This window comes from Saimiri boliviensis, chromosome 8 (genome assembly GCF_048565385.1).
Source record: "Saimiri boliviensis isolate mSaiBol1 chromosome 8, mSaiBol1.pri, whole genome shotgun sequence".
Taxonomy (NCBI): Eukaryota; Metazoa; Chordata; class Mammalia; order Primates; family Cebidae; genus Saimiri; species Saimiri boliviensis.
Genome location: NC_133456.1, coordinates 14,631,767 through 14,653,161, shown reverse-complemented (window position 1 = coordinate 14,653,161; position 21,395 = coordinate 14,631,767). Strand labels below are relative to the sequence as shown.

At 40.2% G+C, this 21,395-nt stretch overlaps 1 protein-coding gene across 4 annotated transcripts in view; it reads right to left on the bottom strand.

Moving 5' to 3' along the window:
• Nucleotides 1-21,395, bottom strand: part of SETD2 (SET domain containing 2, histone lysine methyltransferase) — a 153,229-nt gene that overhangs the window by 96,836 nt on the left and 34,998 nt on the right. For 3 of the 4 annotated variants that reach the window (XR_012518725.1, XM_039477412.2, XM_074403959.1), the window contains exons 2-5: nt 18,382-18,397; nt 11,083-15,437; nt 5,076-5,207; nt 2,009-2,137 (exon numbers count right to left, since the gene is read on the bottom strand). Coding sequence is in view for 3 of the 4 variants with exons in the window: in XM_039477412.2 (XP_039333346.1) it covers nt 2,009-2,137; nt 5,076-5,207; nt 11,083-15,437; nt 18,382-18,397 (4,632 nt within the window). In the remaining variant the exon portion in view is untranslated. The remainder of the gene's footprint in view (nt 1-2,008; nt 2,138-5,075; nt 5,208-11,082; nt 15,438-18,381; nt 18,398-21,395) is intronic. The other variant, XM_074403960.1, reaches the window with a different exon arrangement.

Genomic DNA, 21,395 nt, shown 5'->3' with positions numbered 1-21,395 from the left:
AAAAAAAAAAAAAAACAGTTAGGAGCCAGGATGTGTTTGTACAATCCTTTAAGGTGAAAAAAAATCTACGAGGGTCCTACTGGCCCATTTTTTGTGTAACAAAAACTGTTTTCTGATTGGTACCAAAAGGATAGACTAATATAAACATCATTTCCTATTTTCAAAAGAAAAAAAACAATTTGCTTATCAAAAGATATATGAGGATTCTTATCATAAAACTAAATTATTGCCAAGGGGAAAACAGTGAGGAAAAAAGCTCCCAAAATTATTGTCTTTATTATCAGTGTTTTGAATTCCCACAGTAAACAGACTAACCCCTGCCCAAGTCCTGCCCCAACTCCAACTCCCATCCAAGTGTGGCCATATGCTTAGAGGGTTCTGAAAGAAGTTATGTCTAAGTTACTAGAATCCAGCAAATGTTTTACTTCCTTCTACTTTTTTCCTTTATATATTTTTTCAATGTTTCAACCATACACACATGTAATCTGTTCATATTTAAATGCAAAGTAAGAGGCACTTGACTTTCACTAAGAATATATATATATATATAATTTTTTTAGATAGTCTTGCTCTGTTGCCCAGGTTGTAATGCAATGGTGTGATCTCGGCTCACTGCAACCTCCTTCTCCTCCTCCTGGGTTCAAGTAATTCTTCTGCCTTAATCTCCTGAGTAGCTGGGATTACAGGTGTGCGCCACCATGCCTGGCTAATTTTTGTTTTGTTTTGCTTTTGTGAGATGGAGTTTCACTCTTGTTACTCAGGTTGGAGTACAGTCTCATGATCTTGGCTCACTGCAACCTCAGCTTCCCAGGTTCAAGAGATTTTCCTGCCGCAGCCTCCCAAGTAGCTGGGATTGCAGGCACCTGCCACTACATCTGGCTAATTTTTGTATTTTTTAGTAGCGACAGGATTTCACCAGTTTCACCACATTGGCCAGGCTGGTCTTCAACTCCTGCCCTCAGGTGATCTGGGATTACAGGCATGAGCTACCAAGCCCAGCCTATTTTTTTTTTTTTTTTTTTTTTGAGATGGAGTCTCACTCTGTCTCCCAGGCTGGAGTGCAGTGGCACGATCTCAACTCACTGCAACCTCTGTCTCCAGGTTCAAGCAATTCTCCTACCTCAGCCTCCCGAGTAGCTGGGATTACAGGCATGTGTGGCACCACACCCAGCTAATTTTTGTATTTTTAGTACAGACAGGGTTTTGCCATGTTGGCGAGGCTGGTCTTGAAACCCTGACCAGCCTGAAAGGCTAACAAGGTTAACACAACAAAAAGCTGAAATCAGGAGTTAGAGACCAGCCTCACCAACATGGTGAAACCCCATCTCTATTAAAAATACAAGAAAATTGGCTGGGCACAGCAGCTCACGCCTGTAATCCCAGAACTTTGGGAGCCTGAGGCGAGCAGATCATGACATCAGGAATTCGAAACCAGCCTGGCCAATATGGTGAAACTCCACCTCTATTATAAATACAAGTATTAGCTGGGTGTGGTGGTGGGTGCCTGTAATCCCAGCTACAAGGGAGGCTAAGGCAGTAGAATCACTTGAACCCAGGAGGCAGGGGTTGCAGTGAGCCAAGATTGCACCACCACTGTACTCCAGTCTAGGTGACAGAGCAAGACTCCATCTCAGGAAAAAAAAAATCTAAGTTCAACAACACAAAAATAAAGTGAAGGCTGGGCTCGGTGGCTCACGCCTGTAATCCCAGCACTTTGGGAGGCCAAGGTGGGTGGATAACTTGAGGTCAGGAGTTCAAAACCAGTCTGACCAACATGGTGAAACAACGTCTCTACCAAAAAATACACAAAAATTACTCGGACACGGTGGCGTGTGCCTGTAGTCCCAGCTACTTCAGAGGCTGAGGCAAGAGAATCGCTTGAACCGGCAAGTAGAGGCTGCAGTAAGCCAAGATCATGCCACTGCACTCCAGACTGGGTAACAGAATGAGACCTTATTCCAAAAAAAAAAAAAAAAATGAAGTGAAAGGTGATTAAAACAGAACTTACGAAGGAAGGTCTTTGGCAGCTCTCAAGCCCCAGCCTTTCTTTTCTGTGAGTATGACTTCCACATCTGCATGCTGTTTTCTCTGAAACCGTCTATTGGAACAATAATCCCCATTTGGACACCGAGAAGAACTGAAATGAGAAAAAGAGGAATCTTATTTAAAGCATCAAAAGAACCAAAATAACTTTGAAAAAATATGTTAGGATAACTACATATATACATACTTTTATGGTATAATTAGCATGTGTATGACTAAGCCCCAACTGAGCCTTCTTTTCTTTCCATCACAAAGGGATTCTTTAGAACTGAGTATGTATATTGTTACTTAAACAGATCATACCCACCATAGTCCCACCATACAGTCTTGTCGTCTGGTCTTCACAGGAAATGTCTACCACTCCCTAGGTGTCTAGAAAACATATTCAGGCTGCATGTAAGCTTTCGGTACATTGACAACTCTGCAGAACTAACTTATTTTCTCTAAGTGCACCTTCCCTTCTTTCTACTCTAATTACCCTTAATTTCATTTTTTGAATGCAGCTAACTCCTTGAGAAAATCTAGTCATTATTAAACATATCCTTGTTCAGAGTAAACACAACATCATGGCAAGGGCTCTTCTCCCGTGGATCCTAGAGTAAAAAATGATAAAATCAAACACCAACTGACTTCTTAATATGTGATAGATATAAAGGTTTTTAACAATGATTAAGACTACACTAGAGGGGGCGAAGTGCGGTGGCTCATGCCTATAATCCCAGCACTTTGGGAGGCCAAGGCAGGCAGATCTCTTGAGGTCAGGAATCAAGCCCATCCTAGCCAACATAGTGAAACCCTGTCTCTACTAGAAATACAAAAATTAGCCAGACATGAGGGTGCACGCCTATAATCCCAGCTGAGAAAGGTGAGGCAGGAGAACTGCTTAAACTCAGGAAGCAGAGGTTGTAGTGAGCTGAAATTGTACCACTGCACTCCAGCCTGGGTGACAGAAGGAGACTGTCTCAAAAATATAAATAAATAAATTTTAAAAGACCGCTAGAAATTACCAATCATTTTGAATAATTATTACTTATTGCCAAACAAGTAGCAAATAACATTTTTAGCAATGGTCAGAGGATGAAGGATTCGCTCTAGAATGAGGCAATATAAAGGAAGGCTTTCAGGAGGGAAGAGAATTTAAAGCAGAATCTCTAATGATACATAGGATATGCATAAAGAAAGCTAAAAATACAACTGTCCCTGCCTGTGTGCTGAAATACGAAAACAATCCCTGTTTGGACAAAGGGAAATGAAACAACTAAAATAACTGATAAGAAAGGTGAGCTGCTGGAGGATGAAAAGACAGGCTGATGATATGCTATGAAGGCCTCTGAATACGAGGCTAAGTTTGAACCCAATCATGAGAATGACAGAGAACTACTAAAAGCTCAAATGTGTGAATAATATGAAGAAATTCTTTTCTTCATATAAGCTCCACAAGGTTGGCAACAAAACCCAGAAGAATGACTAGGACAACAATATGAAGTTAGAATAATGCTAACCCTATGTCTCTCCTCTTCTTACATCTGTACTGTCATCTCTCTCTTTAGTTTGGATAAAAGAATATCAAAAATGCTCTTTTTTTATTTTTCAAGGTACATATAGTTTATTTTTACAACACTGTAACATCAAGCAAAACCAAAAACTGGGCTTTGAGAAAAAAACAGTTCACTAACATTAAAATAAGATATACTCTTTCCATGTTAAGGACAAGAATATATTTTTCATTGATCAGATTGGTTAAAAAGAAAATTATTATTTTGAGACAAGGTCTCACTCTGTCATCCAGGCTGGAGTACAGTGGAGTGATAGCTCACTCCAACCTCCATATCCTGGGTTCAAATGCTTCTCCTGCCTCAGCCTCTTGAGTAGCTGGGATTACAGGCACCCACCATCACGAAGGCTAATTTTTGTATTTTTTTAGTAGAGATGGGGTTTCTGCCATGTTGGCTAGACTGATCTTGAACTCCTGGCCTCAAGTGATCTGCCCACCTCAGTCTCCCAAATAGCTGGGATTACAGGCACAAACCACTACACCTGGCCAAAATTAAATATTTTAATATAAAGATATTTACTATTTATAAGAATAATACAGAAGCGCCGGGCGCAGTGGCTCAAGCCTGTAATCCCAGCACTTTGGGAGGCCGAGGCGGGTGGATCACGAGGTCAAGAGATCGAGACCATCCTGGTCAACATGGTGAAACCCCATCTCTACTAAAAATACAAAAAATTAGCTGGGCGTGGTGGCACGTGCCTGTAATCCCAGCTACTAAGGAGGCTGAGGCAGGAGAATTGCCTGAGCCCAGGAGGCGGAGGTTGCGGTGAGCCGAGATCGCGCCATTGCACTCCAGCCTGGGTAACAAGAGCGAAACTCCGTCTCAAAAAAAAAAAAAAGAATAATACAGAAGCAAATGTCTGTCAACAGAATAATTATAGGTTAACTATGAATAGAATACATAATGCAGTCAAGAGAAAGATTTAAACAGGTCTGTACATATAGCTCTGATTAGGTCTGATTAGCAAATCCCAGCAAGTATATAGAATAAGATTCTATTTGTATACATAAAAAGAGAAAAACATCTACCTATGCTAGCATAGGCATTAAAAGTTTTCTGGAAAAAAGACAAAACAATGGGATTGATGTTTGAGAGAGGAAGACATTCACTTCATGTATTTCTGAAATGTTAAGAGTTTTACTTCATTTTATAGTGAAAGCTAAAAAATACCATCATTTATCTCCTAGGACATGAATATTACAAAATATAAAAAAGTACCAAACAGAAATTATTATAGGAGTACTTTACAGAGCACTTAAAACATGGTAGGTACTGTAATCTAATGCACAATATAAGGGAAATTTGTTTCCCTATTAATATCTGTTTTCTACTACACATCAAAGTATCTACTATACATTTTTGCTTATAGTCATCCATAGGTAAGAAAGGTTAAATGTTATTCTTCATTGATAATTCAATATTTAGAGACATTTAATAGAAGTGTTGAACAAAAGCAGAGCATTCTAATTTACTTACCATTCAATCATGAGGAGACGATTAAGACAATCTTCCCCACAGGCTATTTCACCTTGAGCTCTTTCATCTTTAGAAAGAGGAGTACACTCACATTGCATTCGCTTAATATCTCGATGAGATTTATTCTTCTTTCTATTGGGTACAATTTCATAAAAACTGATTAAAGAAATTTCCTGGCAATGATATATAACATATGTAATCAAATATGTGCTAAATCTCATTAGATTCTTTTGTTTTTGTTTTTTTTTAAACAGGGTCTTGTTCTGTCACCCAGGCCAGGGTGCAGTGATGCGATCATGGCTCACTGCAGCCTCAACCTCCTGAATTCAAATGATCCTCCCACTTCCACCTCCTGAACAGCTGAGACCACACAGCATGTGCCACTGCACTTGGCTATTTTTTTCTTTTCTTTTTTTTTTTTTTAATATTCTGTAGTGATAGGGTCTATGTTGCTCAGGCTGGTCTTAAACGCCTGAGCTCAAGCAATCTCCCTGCATCTACTTCCCAAAGTGCTGCAATTACAGGCATGACTCATTACACCTAGTTAGATTCACATTTAATGATTCCTGTAAGTCAACCATTCAAAATAAAACATCTTATCATTAGTACGTGTGAGACTGAAAATCCTAAGATCTGCCTTACAAAAAGAAACATGAGAAGGGCAAGTTCAAGACTAATCATTCTGGAATTCAACCCTTATTTCCTAGTCCAGGTCAGCTAAGCATTGGATTCTAAACAGTTTCAAGTGTTAAAGTCATACTAGGTTCTGGGAAAAATAGGAAAACTCATACATTTCAAATAGTGACATAGCTGGTTAAAGTTAAGTTTAAGAATCAGACCTCATGGATGACCAAATAATAGTTTAGATATAAGGTTGAGGAAGAAAAGGGGTTTCTAAAAAAAAATAAGAATGTGAGTTTTAACTCAATCCAGTATTTTATCTTTCAGTAACATCACATTTGCATAAATTTTGTTTAAAAAGCAGATTGGGCATCATGGCCAAAGGGTGGGCACTGGGATTCTAGATGGCGCGGAGGGTTGGCTGCAGCTGCTGAGGCGGGGCTGGTTGGGGTCATCGCCTCCACGCCTAGCCGCGACCAAGCCGCGAAAGAGGATGGAGACAAAAGGTCCACGGCTGTACGTTCGTTGTCCAGCAAGAGGCATGGAACTCCTGCCGTTACCCCTTCTTTTGCAATCACAGGGAGCCTTTCCCAGTTTTCTGTCAGGAAAAGAGGTAGGGAAAGGGTGCGAATGAATGAGAAGGCTAAAGGAGAGATAGAGGTTGTCCCTGAAGCCGTGCTTGGCAGCGGATGCTTTTAGTGCCACCCTGTCATTCCTTAATGAAGACTAAGGCTGGGGGTAAGGCTAGGTCGTCGATAAAAGGACTAGACAAAAACTGCCTAGGAAGGTGTGCAACAGCAGCACACAGCCATCTATGGAGACAGCTTCTCCCACGTTCTGGCCCAAACTCAGCAAGTATCTACGCAGCGCTTACCTTCACTAGAGACAACCTGGAGAGAAACCAGGAAGGCAGGAACAAACTGCAACTTTAAGCTCCTTTGTATATTGCCCCCAAACTCCCAACACCTACTCTGCTCTCTGTACTTCCCATAAATGTTAAGACTTGTCAGGAACAAAATTCAACTAGAGGGAGTGCAGGCACAGGAGCAGCCAGGGAGTGAGGTTCTGGGTGTTGCTGCTGTGCTAGGTTGCATTCAAAATGAAGATTTCTGTCCAACTGAGCATGTGCGGAATGAGCCGAAGCCATCAGACAGGTATATGCCTCAGTTGAAGACCAAGAGTCTTTGTTCCTCCGCACAGCAAAAGTGCCCAATTAGTTCATAAGTCAGTTTCCAGAAATCATCTGGCAAATTTCTCGGTGAGGGACCTATGCTCAGAGGCAGAAAAGGACGATTACAAAAGAAAACAGAAAAGAAAGCGGAGGTGAAAAAAAAAAAGATGATTGTAAAGCCGATGCCTGTGACTCCAGAGGACTTTCTGGAAGCTACTGGAATCATTTTGCCCACGTGGCAGTGCCTGGGAGTTTAGGATTCCCCCATCTAGTGATTAGCTGTTAGCCAATGTCCCGTAGATTAAGAATATGAAAGCCTTGACTGGAGAAGAGGGGACAACTCTGAGGGATTACTTACACTCCAGAGGTCCTCTGTGAGACTAGGCTGAAGCTACCCTTCCCAGGACTTTGCCTGAAATCCGACCGCTGTTTGGTTCCCTTTCCTACTTCTCTCATTAACGATGAAGTTTTTCCTAAAAGCACTTCCTTACTAAATCACTTGCTCATGAATACCCTGTCAGGACCAGCTTTTGGGGAATCCATCCTAAGACAATGGTGTTTCTCCAAGTGATAACTGCATCAGAATCACCTGGAAGCTTATGTAAAATGTTAAAAATGTTGACTCCTGGGCCCTACCCAAGACATACTGAACCTGAATCTCCTGGAACATGTTGTAGGGACGTGTATTTTTATGAGCTCCACAAGTTAAGTCTAGGACACCTAAAAATTAACAACCACTGTCCTAACACTGGCTGCTGAATAAGCTCTCTGGAAACAAGGATCCAGGGCTGATCTCATCACTAGGTTGGAGAAGACATAAGAAATGCAAAAGAGCACTCCAGGGAGCAGAAGAGGACCTGACTACAAATGTGTTTCCTTTCCCACTTCTTCTGGTGCCAGTCCTGTAAACCTGTCTAAAGATTCATTTTGTGTGGTATATATACATACATATGTATATACACATACAGTGGAATACTATTCAGCCATAAAAAAATGAAATCAATTCTTTTGCAGCAACATGTATGGAACTGGAAGCCACTGTCTTATGTGAAAAACCCAGAAACAATCAACTACTGCATGTTCTCACTTATAACTCAGAGCTAAACAATGTGTGCCCATGGACATGGCATATGGAATAATAGACACTGGAGACTCAGAAGGGTGAGAGGGGGTCAGGGATGAGAAATTACTTAATGAGTACAATGTACATTGTTAGGTGATGGTTATGCTAAAAGCCCAGACTTCACCACTATGCAATGTATCTGTGTAACAAATTGTACTAGTACCATACAAATAAAAATAATTTATTTTGCAAAAAAAAAAAAAAAAAAAGCAGATTGAATTTTTAAAATAAAGTGTAATTACAGATCAGGTATAAGTTTCAGAGGGCTAAACTTTCTCGATGCAGACAGATTTATTTTGGAGGAGAACATAAACTGCTAAAATTTGATTGGGTTCATAACTCTTGCCAGAGTTTACAAAGCAAAACTGAAAATGTGATTATTTACTGGCCTTTTTGCTGAACTAGTTTTTTACTGTCTAAAAACAAACAAAAAATCCTAAAGATGGTCGAAAAAGATCTGTTAAAAGTTGTTTAAGATTAGGGAACTATAAACTGTAACTTACTCTTTTGACTATTAAACAGGAAACAGCGTATCTGCTCTAAGTGGCTGTCTAATCTCCTACCTCTAATCTGCTTTAATCTTCAACATATGTTCTATTCTAGTGCCAATTTTATAAAGTGCCTGAAGAGTGTTATGATAGTTTTAACTAAATCTAGGTGAAAAGGATGATTCCTCTTGATTAAAGACACAATTCATTAATAAATATATGAATATGCTTGGCCTAAAGATGACTAAAGATAAATAAAATATCTATTTAGAAGTACTTAACTGCAACTTTGAAGAATCAGCAGCAGCTTTATTTTGTATTGCTCTAGAAGGCTGGAATAGGACTAATGGACATAGATTTTAGCAGGTAAGCCCTTTTCCATTAAACCTAAGAAAAATCTTTTCATTATACTCAAATTATTCTTTGTAAGTTTGTCCTCTTAGTGGCTCCTAAATGCCTAGCATATAACAGGCACTTCAAAAATGCTGAATATATAGGCCGGGCATGGTGGCTGACACCTGTAATCCCAGCACTTTGGGAGGCTAAGGTGGTCAGGCGTTTGAGACCAGCCTGACCAACATGGCAAAACCCATCTCTACTAAAAATACGTAAATTAGCGCCCAGCAGAGGTTGCAGTGAGCAGAGATCACACCACTGCACTCTACCATGAGTGACAAAGTGAGACTCTGTCTCAAAAAAAAAAAAGTTGAATATATATAAATCCTTCCCAATTCAAAGTGGTGGAAGTCCTCTTACGCCTCTACAAACCAAAACTATGTGCACACACTTTTATATATATCTGATTCTCATTGCTAAAGAAAAGCCAGAGATTGAACTGATTCGTTTTATTTACATTCTTTTACAAAGACCCTATAAGTTCCATTAGTCTACTCACACAATTCCCAAATGGTACCACTTAAAATATCGAATATTTTCAATGTAAACCTAATTTACTACTAGATATAAACAAATATAACTGTAAAAGGCTCTCTGTAATATAAAAAGGTTATTCATTAAAAAATAACCTTTCTGGTGGAATCTACCTTTAACATGAAGTGTTTTACCTTACACACAGTGAAAACCTGATTTAATAACATTTTGATGCTTAAAGGTACAATGGCTACACTGATTTTCAACTAGCAGGAAAAATTCCAAAAGGGGAGAGTAAATAGGTAGGATAGTTTTTGTTTTGGTTTTTTTTTTTTTTTTGAGACGGAGTTTCGCTCTCGTTACCCAGGCTGGAGTGCAATGGCGCGATCTCGGCTCACCGCAACCTCCGCCTCCTGGGCTCAGGTAATTCTCCTGCCTCAGCCTCCTGAGTAGCTGGGATTACAAGCACGCGCCACCATGCCCAGCTAATGTTTTGTATTTTTAGTAGAGACAGGGTTTCACCATGTTTACCAGGATGGTCTCGATCTCTTGACCTCGTGAACCGCCCGCCTCGGCCTCCCAAAGTGCTGGGATTACAGGCGTGAGCCACCGCACCCGGCCGTTTTGGTTTTTTTTAAACACAATCAACATGTATTTACATCAGGAAAATGAGACAATTATTAAGGAAGGGTTGAAGTTAAAACAGACTGAAAAGTCCTGCTCTATGTCTTCATCACTCCTATTCTCATTATATTCTGTTTCATTTTAGGGATTTTTTGATAAACCACTTTATCATTTCTAAAATATTTATTACACTATTACCAGATTTAATCTATTAACAGGCAAAAAAATGCAGAAAAATATTATGCTCTAGTCTAGTTTTAACTTTATAAGTACCCAATATGGTTTGACTGTTTCCCCACCCAAATTTTCAACTTGAATTTTATCTCCCAGAATTCCCATGTGTTGTGGGAGGGACCCAGGGGGAGGTAACTGAATCATGGGGGCCATCTTTCCTGCACTATTCTTGTGATGATGAATATGTCTCCCAAGATCTGATGGGTTTATCAGGGGTTTTCGCTTTTGCTTCTTCCTCATTTTCTCTTGCGACCACCATGTAAGAAGTGTCTTTTGCCTCCTGTCATGATTCTGAGGCCTCCCCAGCCATGTGGAACTGTAAGTCCAATTAAACACCACTTTTTCTTCCCAGTCTCAGATATGTCTTTATCAGCAGCATGAAAACGGATTAATACTGTACCCAAAGATACTTCATTCTGCACATTTTAGAAAGGGAGAAAACAAAATCCAATGTAATCACATTTTTCTTCTCTAAGAAGAACAGACTATTATGCTGCGGTTTTATTCTTTTTTTTTTTGGACACACTGTCACATGTAAAAGGAATTACAGAAAAACTGGGCTAGCCTAAATTATACCTTGAAAACCAAATAAGTAATAAGGGAAAAAAATTAGACATCTCCTTTCCTGGGGGAGAAAATTGGGAAAGGAATCTATACTATCAAATCTACATAGGTAAAAACACTTTTCTAGGCTTTTAAATTTATCTCACAACTCTTTCATGTGGTTAATCTCATACAGTCTGAATTGTTTAAAAGCGAACTTTTTCAACAAGAAAAAAAGGAGTTAGAATTTGTCAAACAATCTAATCCAAACAGGAATTTAAAAAAAAAAAAAGAAAAATAATAAAATTTGTCAAACAAGTAAATTAAACTTACCTTTCTGTTAAATAAACATTTTCTTCAATAAGATCAAAGTAACAAGGCATTTTCCCCTGCTTGGCGCATTCCTTCCATCGCTGTGGGTCCCTGAAGTCATCCATGACACAGGAGGGCCCAACCAGTGCTGAGCCTGGGGGCAATGATGTCTCTTCCTGCTGTACCTCCACTCTAACTTTCTTTCTGTCCTGAAGTTCACCATCACTTTCAGAATCACTCTCTATTTCCTGCCTCCTTTTCTTAAGAGGCCCTCTATCTTTGATATCATTTTTTTCCAAGTTTTTTGAAAAATCTTTCTTTTCATTCACAGCTACAGTGTCCTTAATGGAATTGCTGCTTATTTCAGGTGCTTGCACTGACCCCTTGTCTTTCTGAAGGGATATAAGAAATTTGTTGGACTGGTCTGAAAAGTGGGATACATCCTGTTGATCCCAATTCTCCTCTTCTTCCCGATCATCTGTTAGGGAATCTGGTACTTGTCCTTGAGTTCGATCATATACAACCCCAGTTCCAGGTCTACCTGATCTTGGATCCCAGTAACCATTGCCTTGCCAGTAATCACGTGTCCCACCATACTGTTCTGCACTTTGCTGATACTTGTGTCCACCACAAGCTCCATAGCTACTGTCAGGTTGCTGATACGTGGTAGTAGGCTTTTCTTGAGAGAAGTCCCACCCTAAGTTTCTGAGCTCTTCTGATGAGTGCAAGCCATCCACATGCGATATCTCACAAGAGGAAGAAAAACTCAATTCTGTTTTTCCCAGTCTACTATCTGGCCTGTTTGGGAAAGTGGTCTGTTGCCAAGACTTACTTGGGACATCTTCAAAATCAGAAGAATAAATTGGCAGTTCTTGCTGCCTACAAGATATTTTGGCTTTCACGGTTTCCTCTGAATTTGGGTGACCCAGATGGTCAGATTTCACATCTGTATGACTTGTACTATCAACCCCATCACTCTGAGGATGAGAAAGTTCAGGCAGGTGGTTATCTACTTGTTTTCTACTGGACTGTGTAAAAGAAATTTCTGGATTCTTCTCTGTTCCTTTATGAAGGAAAAACTTATCAGTTTGAAGACAAGCTTTACTTGCTATACTTTCAAATTTTTCCTCATAGGAATGTCTCCTTGACTCCAATCTCTCATCTTCCCAATGGTCAGAATAGTGTCTATAACTGTGACTGCTCCGAGAAGAACAAGGACTTGTTTCTTCCATGGGCAAAGTAGAATTCTTTGGCACAACCACAACAGACTGGAGACGGTTTCTTGGAATACTGCTGTCATCAGAATCTGTATCTTCTGAATCACTTTCATCACTTGAACTTTCAGAAGAGCCAGAATAATCTTCATGGACAGTAGACACAATTTCTGGGGCATGACCACTACTGTCACATTTTAATGCGTAAGTTACACCATCACTGTCTTCCATGGTTAAATTCAAATCACAAGAAAATACAACTTCGGAGTCATCAGAAGTATGCATACATCCTCTTTCTCCTTCATCTAAAGAGATTTCTGGTCTTCCTCTTCTAACAGGCAATATGGAATTCCCTTCTTCTTGAGCCTCTTGCAAACATTTCCCAGACAGCCCATTCTTATGTCTTTTCTCTCTGGAGGCAAATCCCTTTCCTGAATCAGGAAGGTCACTACCTACTTCTACTATTGTTTCTTTCCCTGCACGCTTTAAAAACTCTGAACTTTTTTTACTCTTTAGTACTGCATCCAGACCTGGAGATATGTTCTCTCCACATTTCAATAGAGTTAGACTGTCCACCTTTATTCCTGGTGGAAGACTCTGAAGAGATGAAGCAATACCTGAACTCCCAATAGGCTGATATAAATCATCAAAATGATTAACAGAAGCTGAACTAGTGCTACCAACACTCTGCTTATATTCTTCACATGCAAATTTTGAGTGATCTGTCAAATTTCTACTATCACTTATAACTGTTTTTGATTCCAAATGCACATTCATAAAGCTATTTGAAGAAATCTTCATAACTGAAGGCTCAATATTTTCAGCTTCGGAGTTACACAAAGAAGGGTTGCTGTCGTTTGAAGTACAGTATATGTCTGAATCTTTGGTTTTGCAGCAAGAAACCCTCGTATCAACTGGTTCTTTAACTACTGTTTTGGAATAATCTATAGTCATAACTGGCAAAGACGTGAATTTATCTTGGTGTGGCGACACCAGAGGTTCTGTTTCTCTAAATGGGCTTTCTGACTTATTATGCAGCATGCATGTATCATCCAAGTCATTTCCTTTGCATCTACTAATATTCTGAAATCCATTTGATGAAAGCACACATGCTTTGACCAAAGGTGATACCTCCGATCCAGTCACACTATCATCAGAAGTCATTAAAACAGCATCAGCTTTAGAAGTGCAAAATGTTGCCAAATCAGATTCTGCCCCAGGCGATCCATTTATATTTAATTCTATGGGACAAAAACTTCTTAACTGATCATTCTTCACTTTAGATAAAGAGTCCAATTCCTTAATACTATCATGGCTATCATGTGCTATAAATTCAGACTTAAAAATAGGCAATTCATCTAGCTTTTTAAAAGTAGGTGAATCATTTAATCGATTTGATGGAGATGGAGACCCAGGCTTTTCTCTTTCAGGATTTTTATTTATCATTCTTAATTCATTACCTTTTGAACAAGGTGTTTGTAAACTAAAAGAATGAGACTGTTTGATTTCTTCATTTAATTCTGTACAACAGAAAGAATTTTTAAATTTATCAGACTTGGGTATTGGTTTTGAAAGGGTAGATTTATAACGGGAAGCACTACTGTCGTGCTTAGAATATGATAACCCTCGTCGGAATCCCAGTTCATTAGGGGGAGAACAACATCTTTTCATTGCTTCATTTTCTAAAGCCCTTTTAGATTCTCTTTCTAGTTTTGAAGAATACTTGCCTCTTCTTTCCATCTCTAAGTAAGAAGTCTCCGTTTTACAGTCCCGATCAGATTTAGAATAGGATGATGTCCTTAGGTCTCTGTAAGAAGAGGAATGAGATGAGGTACGCCTTGAGTATGTCTTCTTATAATCTTCTTCTGAGTCAGAACTCTCTCGTGCTCTGTTATCTGTGTATGGTCGAGAATAGCGTGTCCTCTCTCGATAAGGGGAGCTCCTATGGTAGCGACGATCAGAGTCATAATAATGAGATCGTTCTGACCGGGAATAGGATAAATTAGTTCTAGAGCCTCTGTCAGACCTAGAACGAGATCTGCTCCGCCGTCGCTCTCTTTCTGATCTACATCGGGAAGATACATACCGAGTATCTCTTTCAAGTTTTGAATAGCTAAAATATTTATCATCTCTCTCTGTCTTAGATCGTGAAGACTTCCCTAGATCTTCACTTTTTAAAGGTGCTGAGCTCTTTTTAAAATCTCTTTCCTTTTCAATGCTTGCTGAAAATTTTAAATCATGTGATCTTTGACTTGAAGAAGTCCGTACAGAATCTTCATCAGATTCTGAACCAAGAAAGGTGCCTTCAGATTGTGAGTATTTCTTCTTAGAACCTGTTTTTTTACAGCTCAGACTAATCTTAGAACTATCTGGAATTTCTTCATCCTTCCCAATATGGGAATCTTCTTTTTTTGAGGAAATATCTGCTTGCTCATTCAAATTTTGAGTTATGTGTTCTTCTGAACTATTAGATACAGTGTCCTGCTTAGTATCTGCTTCTAAAGATTCTGGTACAATTATAATTGGTGGTTCTTTCAGAGCTCTAACTGCTACATCTACTGGTAAGGGTACCGGTGCTGCCATTAGAACTGTTATTGGTGTATGTGGCAAGGGGACTGGCTCTGTTACTGGTGCTGGTGATGAGGGTGTTGTGGCTTGCGGTGGTGGAGGTGGTGGAGGCGGGGATGAGGGTGGTGAGTCTACAGTTGTTGATTCTGCTATCACTGCTGGTAATGGCACTGCATGAGCAGGTGGAGATGCTACTGCTGTGGTAGTAGCAAGCAGTGGCCTGGATGTTACATGAAGCAGGTGTTTCTTAAAATGAATTTTGCCCAATTCCACCCTTGACTTTGGTGGAGAAGATTCTTCTGCAGTAGATAAGGTATCACCAATTTCCATTTTCATTTTAGGGGTTGAGTCTACCTGAAGAGGTACAGCTGGAGGGTTTGGAGTATCACTTTGCTTTTCATTGCCAAGTGCGGTGAGAAACCTATTCGGCAAAGTTTTCTTTGTAAGGCTGAAGCTGAATGACACCTTCTGTCGTCCTTGTTCTTCCAAATTAACTTTTGTCTTGGTGCCTTTGGGCAAAAATCGACTCGAAGCAACACCTTTAAAGATTGGTCCCTTGATGAAACCTGTTTTCTGCACATTTTCAATCTTTGCCTACAAATGAAAAAAAAAATTACTACTACAATAAATACCATCAAATGGATTGCACAGTTTAAAATGTTTACTGGAGAAATGAAAAGCCCTTTTTAATAACAAACAGTATGAATTTCACTAAGCTATATATATCTTCATTATGAAAATTTTCAAACACAGTCAAAAGTATAGAAAATGGTATAACAGCTGGGCACAGTGGCTCATGCTTCTAATGCCAGCACTTGGGGAGGCGAAGACAGGTGGATCACCTGAGGTCGGGAGTTCAAGACTAGCCTCACCAAAATGGAGAAACCCTACCTGTACTAAAAATACAAAATTAACCAGGAGTGGTGGTGCATGCCTATAATACCAGCTACTCAGGAGGCTGATGCAGGAGAATCACTTGAACCTGGGAAGCAGAGGTTGCAGTAAGCTGAGATCACGCCATAGTACTCTAGCCTCGGCAACAAGAGCGAAACTACATCCCCGCCCAAAAAAAAAGAAAGAAAGAAAGAAAATGGTATAATAAATCCCTAAGTATCTACTCCCAGCTTCAACAATTACCTATTTTTCCCATTCTTAATTTCTCTTACATGAAGAATTTTTTTCAGTTTTAGAATTATTTTCCAGGTAGTATTTAAAAGAAAAAGTTTTTCTTAAACCTGATACATATTTAAAAGACATGCGTGGCCAGGCATGGATTACACCTGTAATCCCAGCACTTTGGGAGGCCAAGGTGGGTGGATCACGAGGTCAATTGATCGAGACCATCCTGGTCAACAAGATGAAACCTCATCTCTACTAAAAATACAAAAAATTAGCTGGGCATGGTGGCGTGTGCCTGTAGTCCCAGCTACTCAGGAGGCTGAGGCAGGAAAATTGCCTGAATCCAGGAGGTGGAGGTTGCGGTGAGCCGAGATTGCACCATTGCACTCCAGCCTGGGTAACAAGAAAGAAACTCCGTCTCAAAAAAAAAAAAAAAGACGTGTATAAAAAGCAACGTCTAACATCTCAATGCTCAACATCGTTTGTTTCTGTGTTCTATCAGAGATGAAAAATCAGAGGCCATCAAGACCAGCGGTCTCCTGGCATCACATTGAGTGCAGAGTAAAAATATTCATCTGGGGGCCGGATGCGGTGGCTCACACCTATAGTCCCAAAACTTTGGGAGGCCGAAGTGGGTGCATCACAAGGTCAAGAGTTCAAGGCCAGCCTGGCCAACACTGTGAAACCCCATCTCCACTAAAAATACAAAAATTAGCCAGGTACAGTGGTGTGCGCCTGTAGTCCCAGCTAATCGGAAGACTGAGGCAGGAGAATCGCTTGAATCAGGGAGGCGGAGGTTACGGTGAGCCAAGATCAGCCCACTGCACTCCAGCCTGGGCAACAGAGCGAGACTCTGTCTCAAAAAAAACACAAAAATTAGCAGGGTGTGGCGGTATGTGCCTGTAACCCCAGCTACCTGGGAGGCTGAGGTGGGAGAATCACTGGAATCCGGCAGGCAGAGGTTGCAGTGAACCCAGGTGGTGCCTTAGCATTCCAGCCTGAGCAACATAGTAAGACTCTGTCTCAAAAAAAAAAAATTTTTTTAATTAAAAAGAAAAACTCATCTGTGATCCATACTCTAGGAAACATCAATTGGAGCTACTGAACTCTAAGATGAGGCATGCGTTTGTTTTTTAGGGGGTGTTTTGGGGTTTTGGGAATTTTTTGTTTGTTTTGAAACAAGTATTACAGGCAATTCTAATCAATGTCCTGGGTTTGGGAAACCACTGATACAGAGGAACTTCTCACCTTACTTGTTTCACAGATGAGGCAACCAAATGAGTACCAGGCCTTCTGCCTTCCTGGAGAGTACTCTGCCTTGGCACACATCACTATCTCTGCCTGGGCCCCCCACCCTCAGGTAATAATACTGCTGTATGAGCAATAATTACAAGGTATAAACCTAAGAAGATGACTTCTTCCATGTTTGCCAAATCACCAAAGGAGATGGTTAGGTTTGGAAGTTAAAGGCATAACGTACGTTGTAGAAAGAGCATCAGAAACATCTACGGCAACAAACTCAATCGTAAATTAAAGATGGTGGTATACTTCCCAAATGCAAAATTCTTTAATTGATGTTCTTTAATATGCTTTGGCTATTTAAGAGAATAAATTCTCTTTCAACATGGTAAAATCTGAAATCAGTTTTCAAAATTACATAGTAGCGAGTTAGAAAGTAAATACTTTCACACGTATTATCATAGAGCAGTGAATTCCAAATACTTTATTAGTATTGGAATTCACTATTAGAAAGTAAATACTTTCAAATTAGAAAGTAAATATTTTCATATGTATTATCATAGAGCAGTGATTCCAAATACTTTATTTTTTTCAGACAAAGTCTTGCTCTGTCACCCAGGCTAAAGTGCAACGGCACCATCTTGGCTCACAGCAACCTCCTCCTCCTGGGTTCAAGCAATTCTCCTGCCTCAGCCTCCTGTGTACCTGTAACTAAGCCACCATGTCCAGCTAATTTTTGTATTTTTAGTAGAGATGGGGTTTTACCATGTTGGCCAGACTGGTCTCAAAGTGATCTACCTGCCTAGGCTTCCCAAAGTGCTGGAATTACAGGCATGAGCCAAATACTTTTAAGAAACAGAATCCACTTTTCAAATTGAATCTTAAATGGAAGCTCGATACATAAAAATACAAGTAAAAGATATTTTTGGAAATTCCAGCTTTCTCTACTTTTCCTAAATCTCTTGAAGCTCTAAAATTTAAAAACCATTTTTTTGAGATACACAACATCCCTCACTGGGGTAAGTTACGATGGCTCTAAAAACAAAATTTAAAACAATTACTTCATTTCACATTCAAAATAATAGCTAAATTTTCAGCGTTTTCAGCTTTTACCCAATCTCTAAAATGTGTTTAGAGATCAATCTTGCAATCATTGAATGACTAGTTAAATTATACTTACCTCATTTTCTTCTTCTCTATTTCCATTCAGCCAAGAAAACATGCAAAAGAATAAAAAGAAATCATAAATACTTAAAAATGATTAAGATAATAGTTACTTTTAGTTAAAACTTAGGATACTTACTACCTACAAGTATATTCTATATGGATTGTCCATTCCTTCAGACTCAGTTACATTTAGTTTAACAAATACTTATTGACGACAGTGCCATGCACTGTGCTAAGTGCTGGAGACCAAATTTGAATAAAGCAGCATCCCTGCCCTCAAAAAGCTCAGCTTCCTGAAGGTACAAAAAAGAAATTTGTAACAAAAGTAATTCCAACATATTGGAGTCAATATAAGAATAGAAATATGTATAGTGAGGCAGCAAAAAGGACGATAAACAAATAAGTTTAATGGGAAAATAAGAATCCAAAGACTCTTTCCTGGCCAGGTGTGGTGGCTCACACCTGTAATGCCAGTACTTTGGGAGGTTGAAGCCAGCTGATGGCTTGAGCCCAGACTGGGCAACATGGTAAAACCCTGTTTCTATAAAAAATACAAAAGGGCATGGTGACATGCTCTTGTAGTCCCAGCTACCTGGGAGGCTGAGGTGGGAGGATCACCTGAGCCCAGATGGTTGAAGCTGCAGTTCGCCATGATCACACCACTGCACTCCAGCCATGGTGATGGCTATCTTTAGGGAAAAAAAAAAAAGGCCACGCATGGTAGCAGGAGCCTGTAATCCAGCACTCTGGTAGGCTGAGGCGGGTGGACACAAGGCCAGGAGTTCAAGACCAGCCTGGCCAAGATAGTGAAACCCTGTCTCTACTAAAAACACAAAAATTAGCCGGGCATAGTGGCATCCCAGCTACTTGGGAGGCTAAGGTAGAGAATTGCTTATTCCAGGGAGGTGGAGGTTGCAGTGAGCTGAGATCACACCACTGCACTCCAGCCTAGGCAACTGAGCAAGATTCTCTCTCAAAAAAATAAATAAATAATTTTAAAAATTCCTGAAGAAAGGATTCGTTTTTGAAGAATAAATTTGTCAGAAGATCCCAGGCAGAGTCAGAGATTAACACAAGAATAAGGCGAGGTGAGTGGCCCACACTTATAATCCCAGCACTTTTAAGAGGCTGAGGTAGGAAGACCTCTTGACCTCAGGAGTTCGAGACCAGCCTGGGTAACACAGCAAGACTTCATTTCTCTTAAAAATAATTTTAAGGTCAGGCACAGTGGTTCATGCCTGTAATCCTATTACTTTGGGAGGCCGAGATGGGTGGATGACTTGAGGTCAGGAGGGAGTTTGACACCACCCTGGCCAACATAGTGTAACCCCGTTTCCACTAAAAACACAAAATTAGCCAAGCATGGTGGTGCATGCCTACAATCCTAGCTACTCAGGAGGCTGAGGCAGAATTGCTTGAACCTGGGAGGTGGAGATTGCAGTGAGCCAAGATCGTGCCATTGTACTCCAGCATGGGCAACAAGAGTGAAACTCTGTCTCAAAAAAAAAATAAAAATAAAAAATAATTTTTAAAGGGAAGGCTAAGTTGGGAGGATTGCCTGAGCCTGGGAGGATTGCTTGAGCCTGGGAGACAGAAGCTGCAGTGATCATGCCACTGTACTCTAGTCTGATCAGCTGAGTGAAAATCTGTGTGTGTGTGTGTGTGTGTGTGCGTTTGTGTGTGCGGGCGCGCCCATGCGCACCTGTCTCTCTTTCTCACACACACATACATACACAGAGAATAATATGTGTAAAGAATCTACAAACAGTTCAATATTACCTGAAATAAGGTGTAAGGCAGAAAGAGGCCAACAATAAGTGGAGTAGGAGGCAGTGGTCAGGTTTCTCATGAGAAGAATCGTATTTCGTCTTACGGATCAATGCTTCCCAATCTTTTTTGGTATCTGTTCAACAGTCCCAAAGGCTGAACGCAAGACTACTCCACATTACAGTGTACCTGCTCCATAATACAGTGTGCAGCTCTCTGGATTATGTTCTAACAAAGGTGATCACACTGACTAAGAAAAATCAAAAGCCACAAGTCTGGTGTACACTAGCACACCAAGGCATACTTAGGGACTGTCTACTTGGAAAAAAGGAAGCTACAAAAGGACATGACAGCGAGATTTGTATTTTCAGCTAGTCGCTCATTGGGCTAAGTGGCAAGACTGGAATACAACAATCTGTTTTAAATGCTCCTGAAAAGAAACATACAAAACCTTTTTCCCCAAATGTAGGCCTGACTTCATCATAATTCACTCCACTCACCAGTGTCTGTGGTAGCAATACACAACCAAGCAATGCTGGGGAAGAGGGGTGGGGTAAGCTGGTAATACATGAATGAGATCTGAAGCGGTGCCAAAATTAACCATTTTTTTCTACTCCAAACCCACTAAAAACCTCATAGATGTGATGTTAGCACTATTATACTTCATCAATTCTATGATGTACATTTTGCCACAGGATGCATCATGCAATCAATGGTATCATAGTTTTTTTGTTGTTTTGGTTTTTTTTTGAGACGGAGTTTCGCTTTTGTTACCCAGCCTGGAGTGCAATGGCACAATCTCGGCTCACCGCAACCTCCACCTCCTGGGTTTGGGCAATTCTTCTGCCTCAGCCTCCTGAGTAGCTAGGATTACAGGCACGCGCCACCATGCCCAGCTAATTTTTTTGTATTTTTAGTAGAGACGGGGTTTCACCATGTTGACCAGGATGGTCTCGATTTCTTGACCTTGTGATCCACCCGCCTCAGCCTCCCAAAGTGCTGGGATTACAGGTGTGAGCCACCGCGCCCGGCTGGTATCATAGTTTTAACTGAAAAATTTTTTCCCCTTCTCAAGGTTCATAAAATCATCATTTTCTTACAATCAATGGCATATTAGAGTCTACAGTATATTAGATTTGATTTAAATAGTACCATCTGAAATTTTTTCAAGAAGATAGAAGGTACCAGATGTCCAAGCACAGGCTTTTCTGCATAGTACACACACACACACACACACACACACACACACACACAATGCTA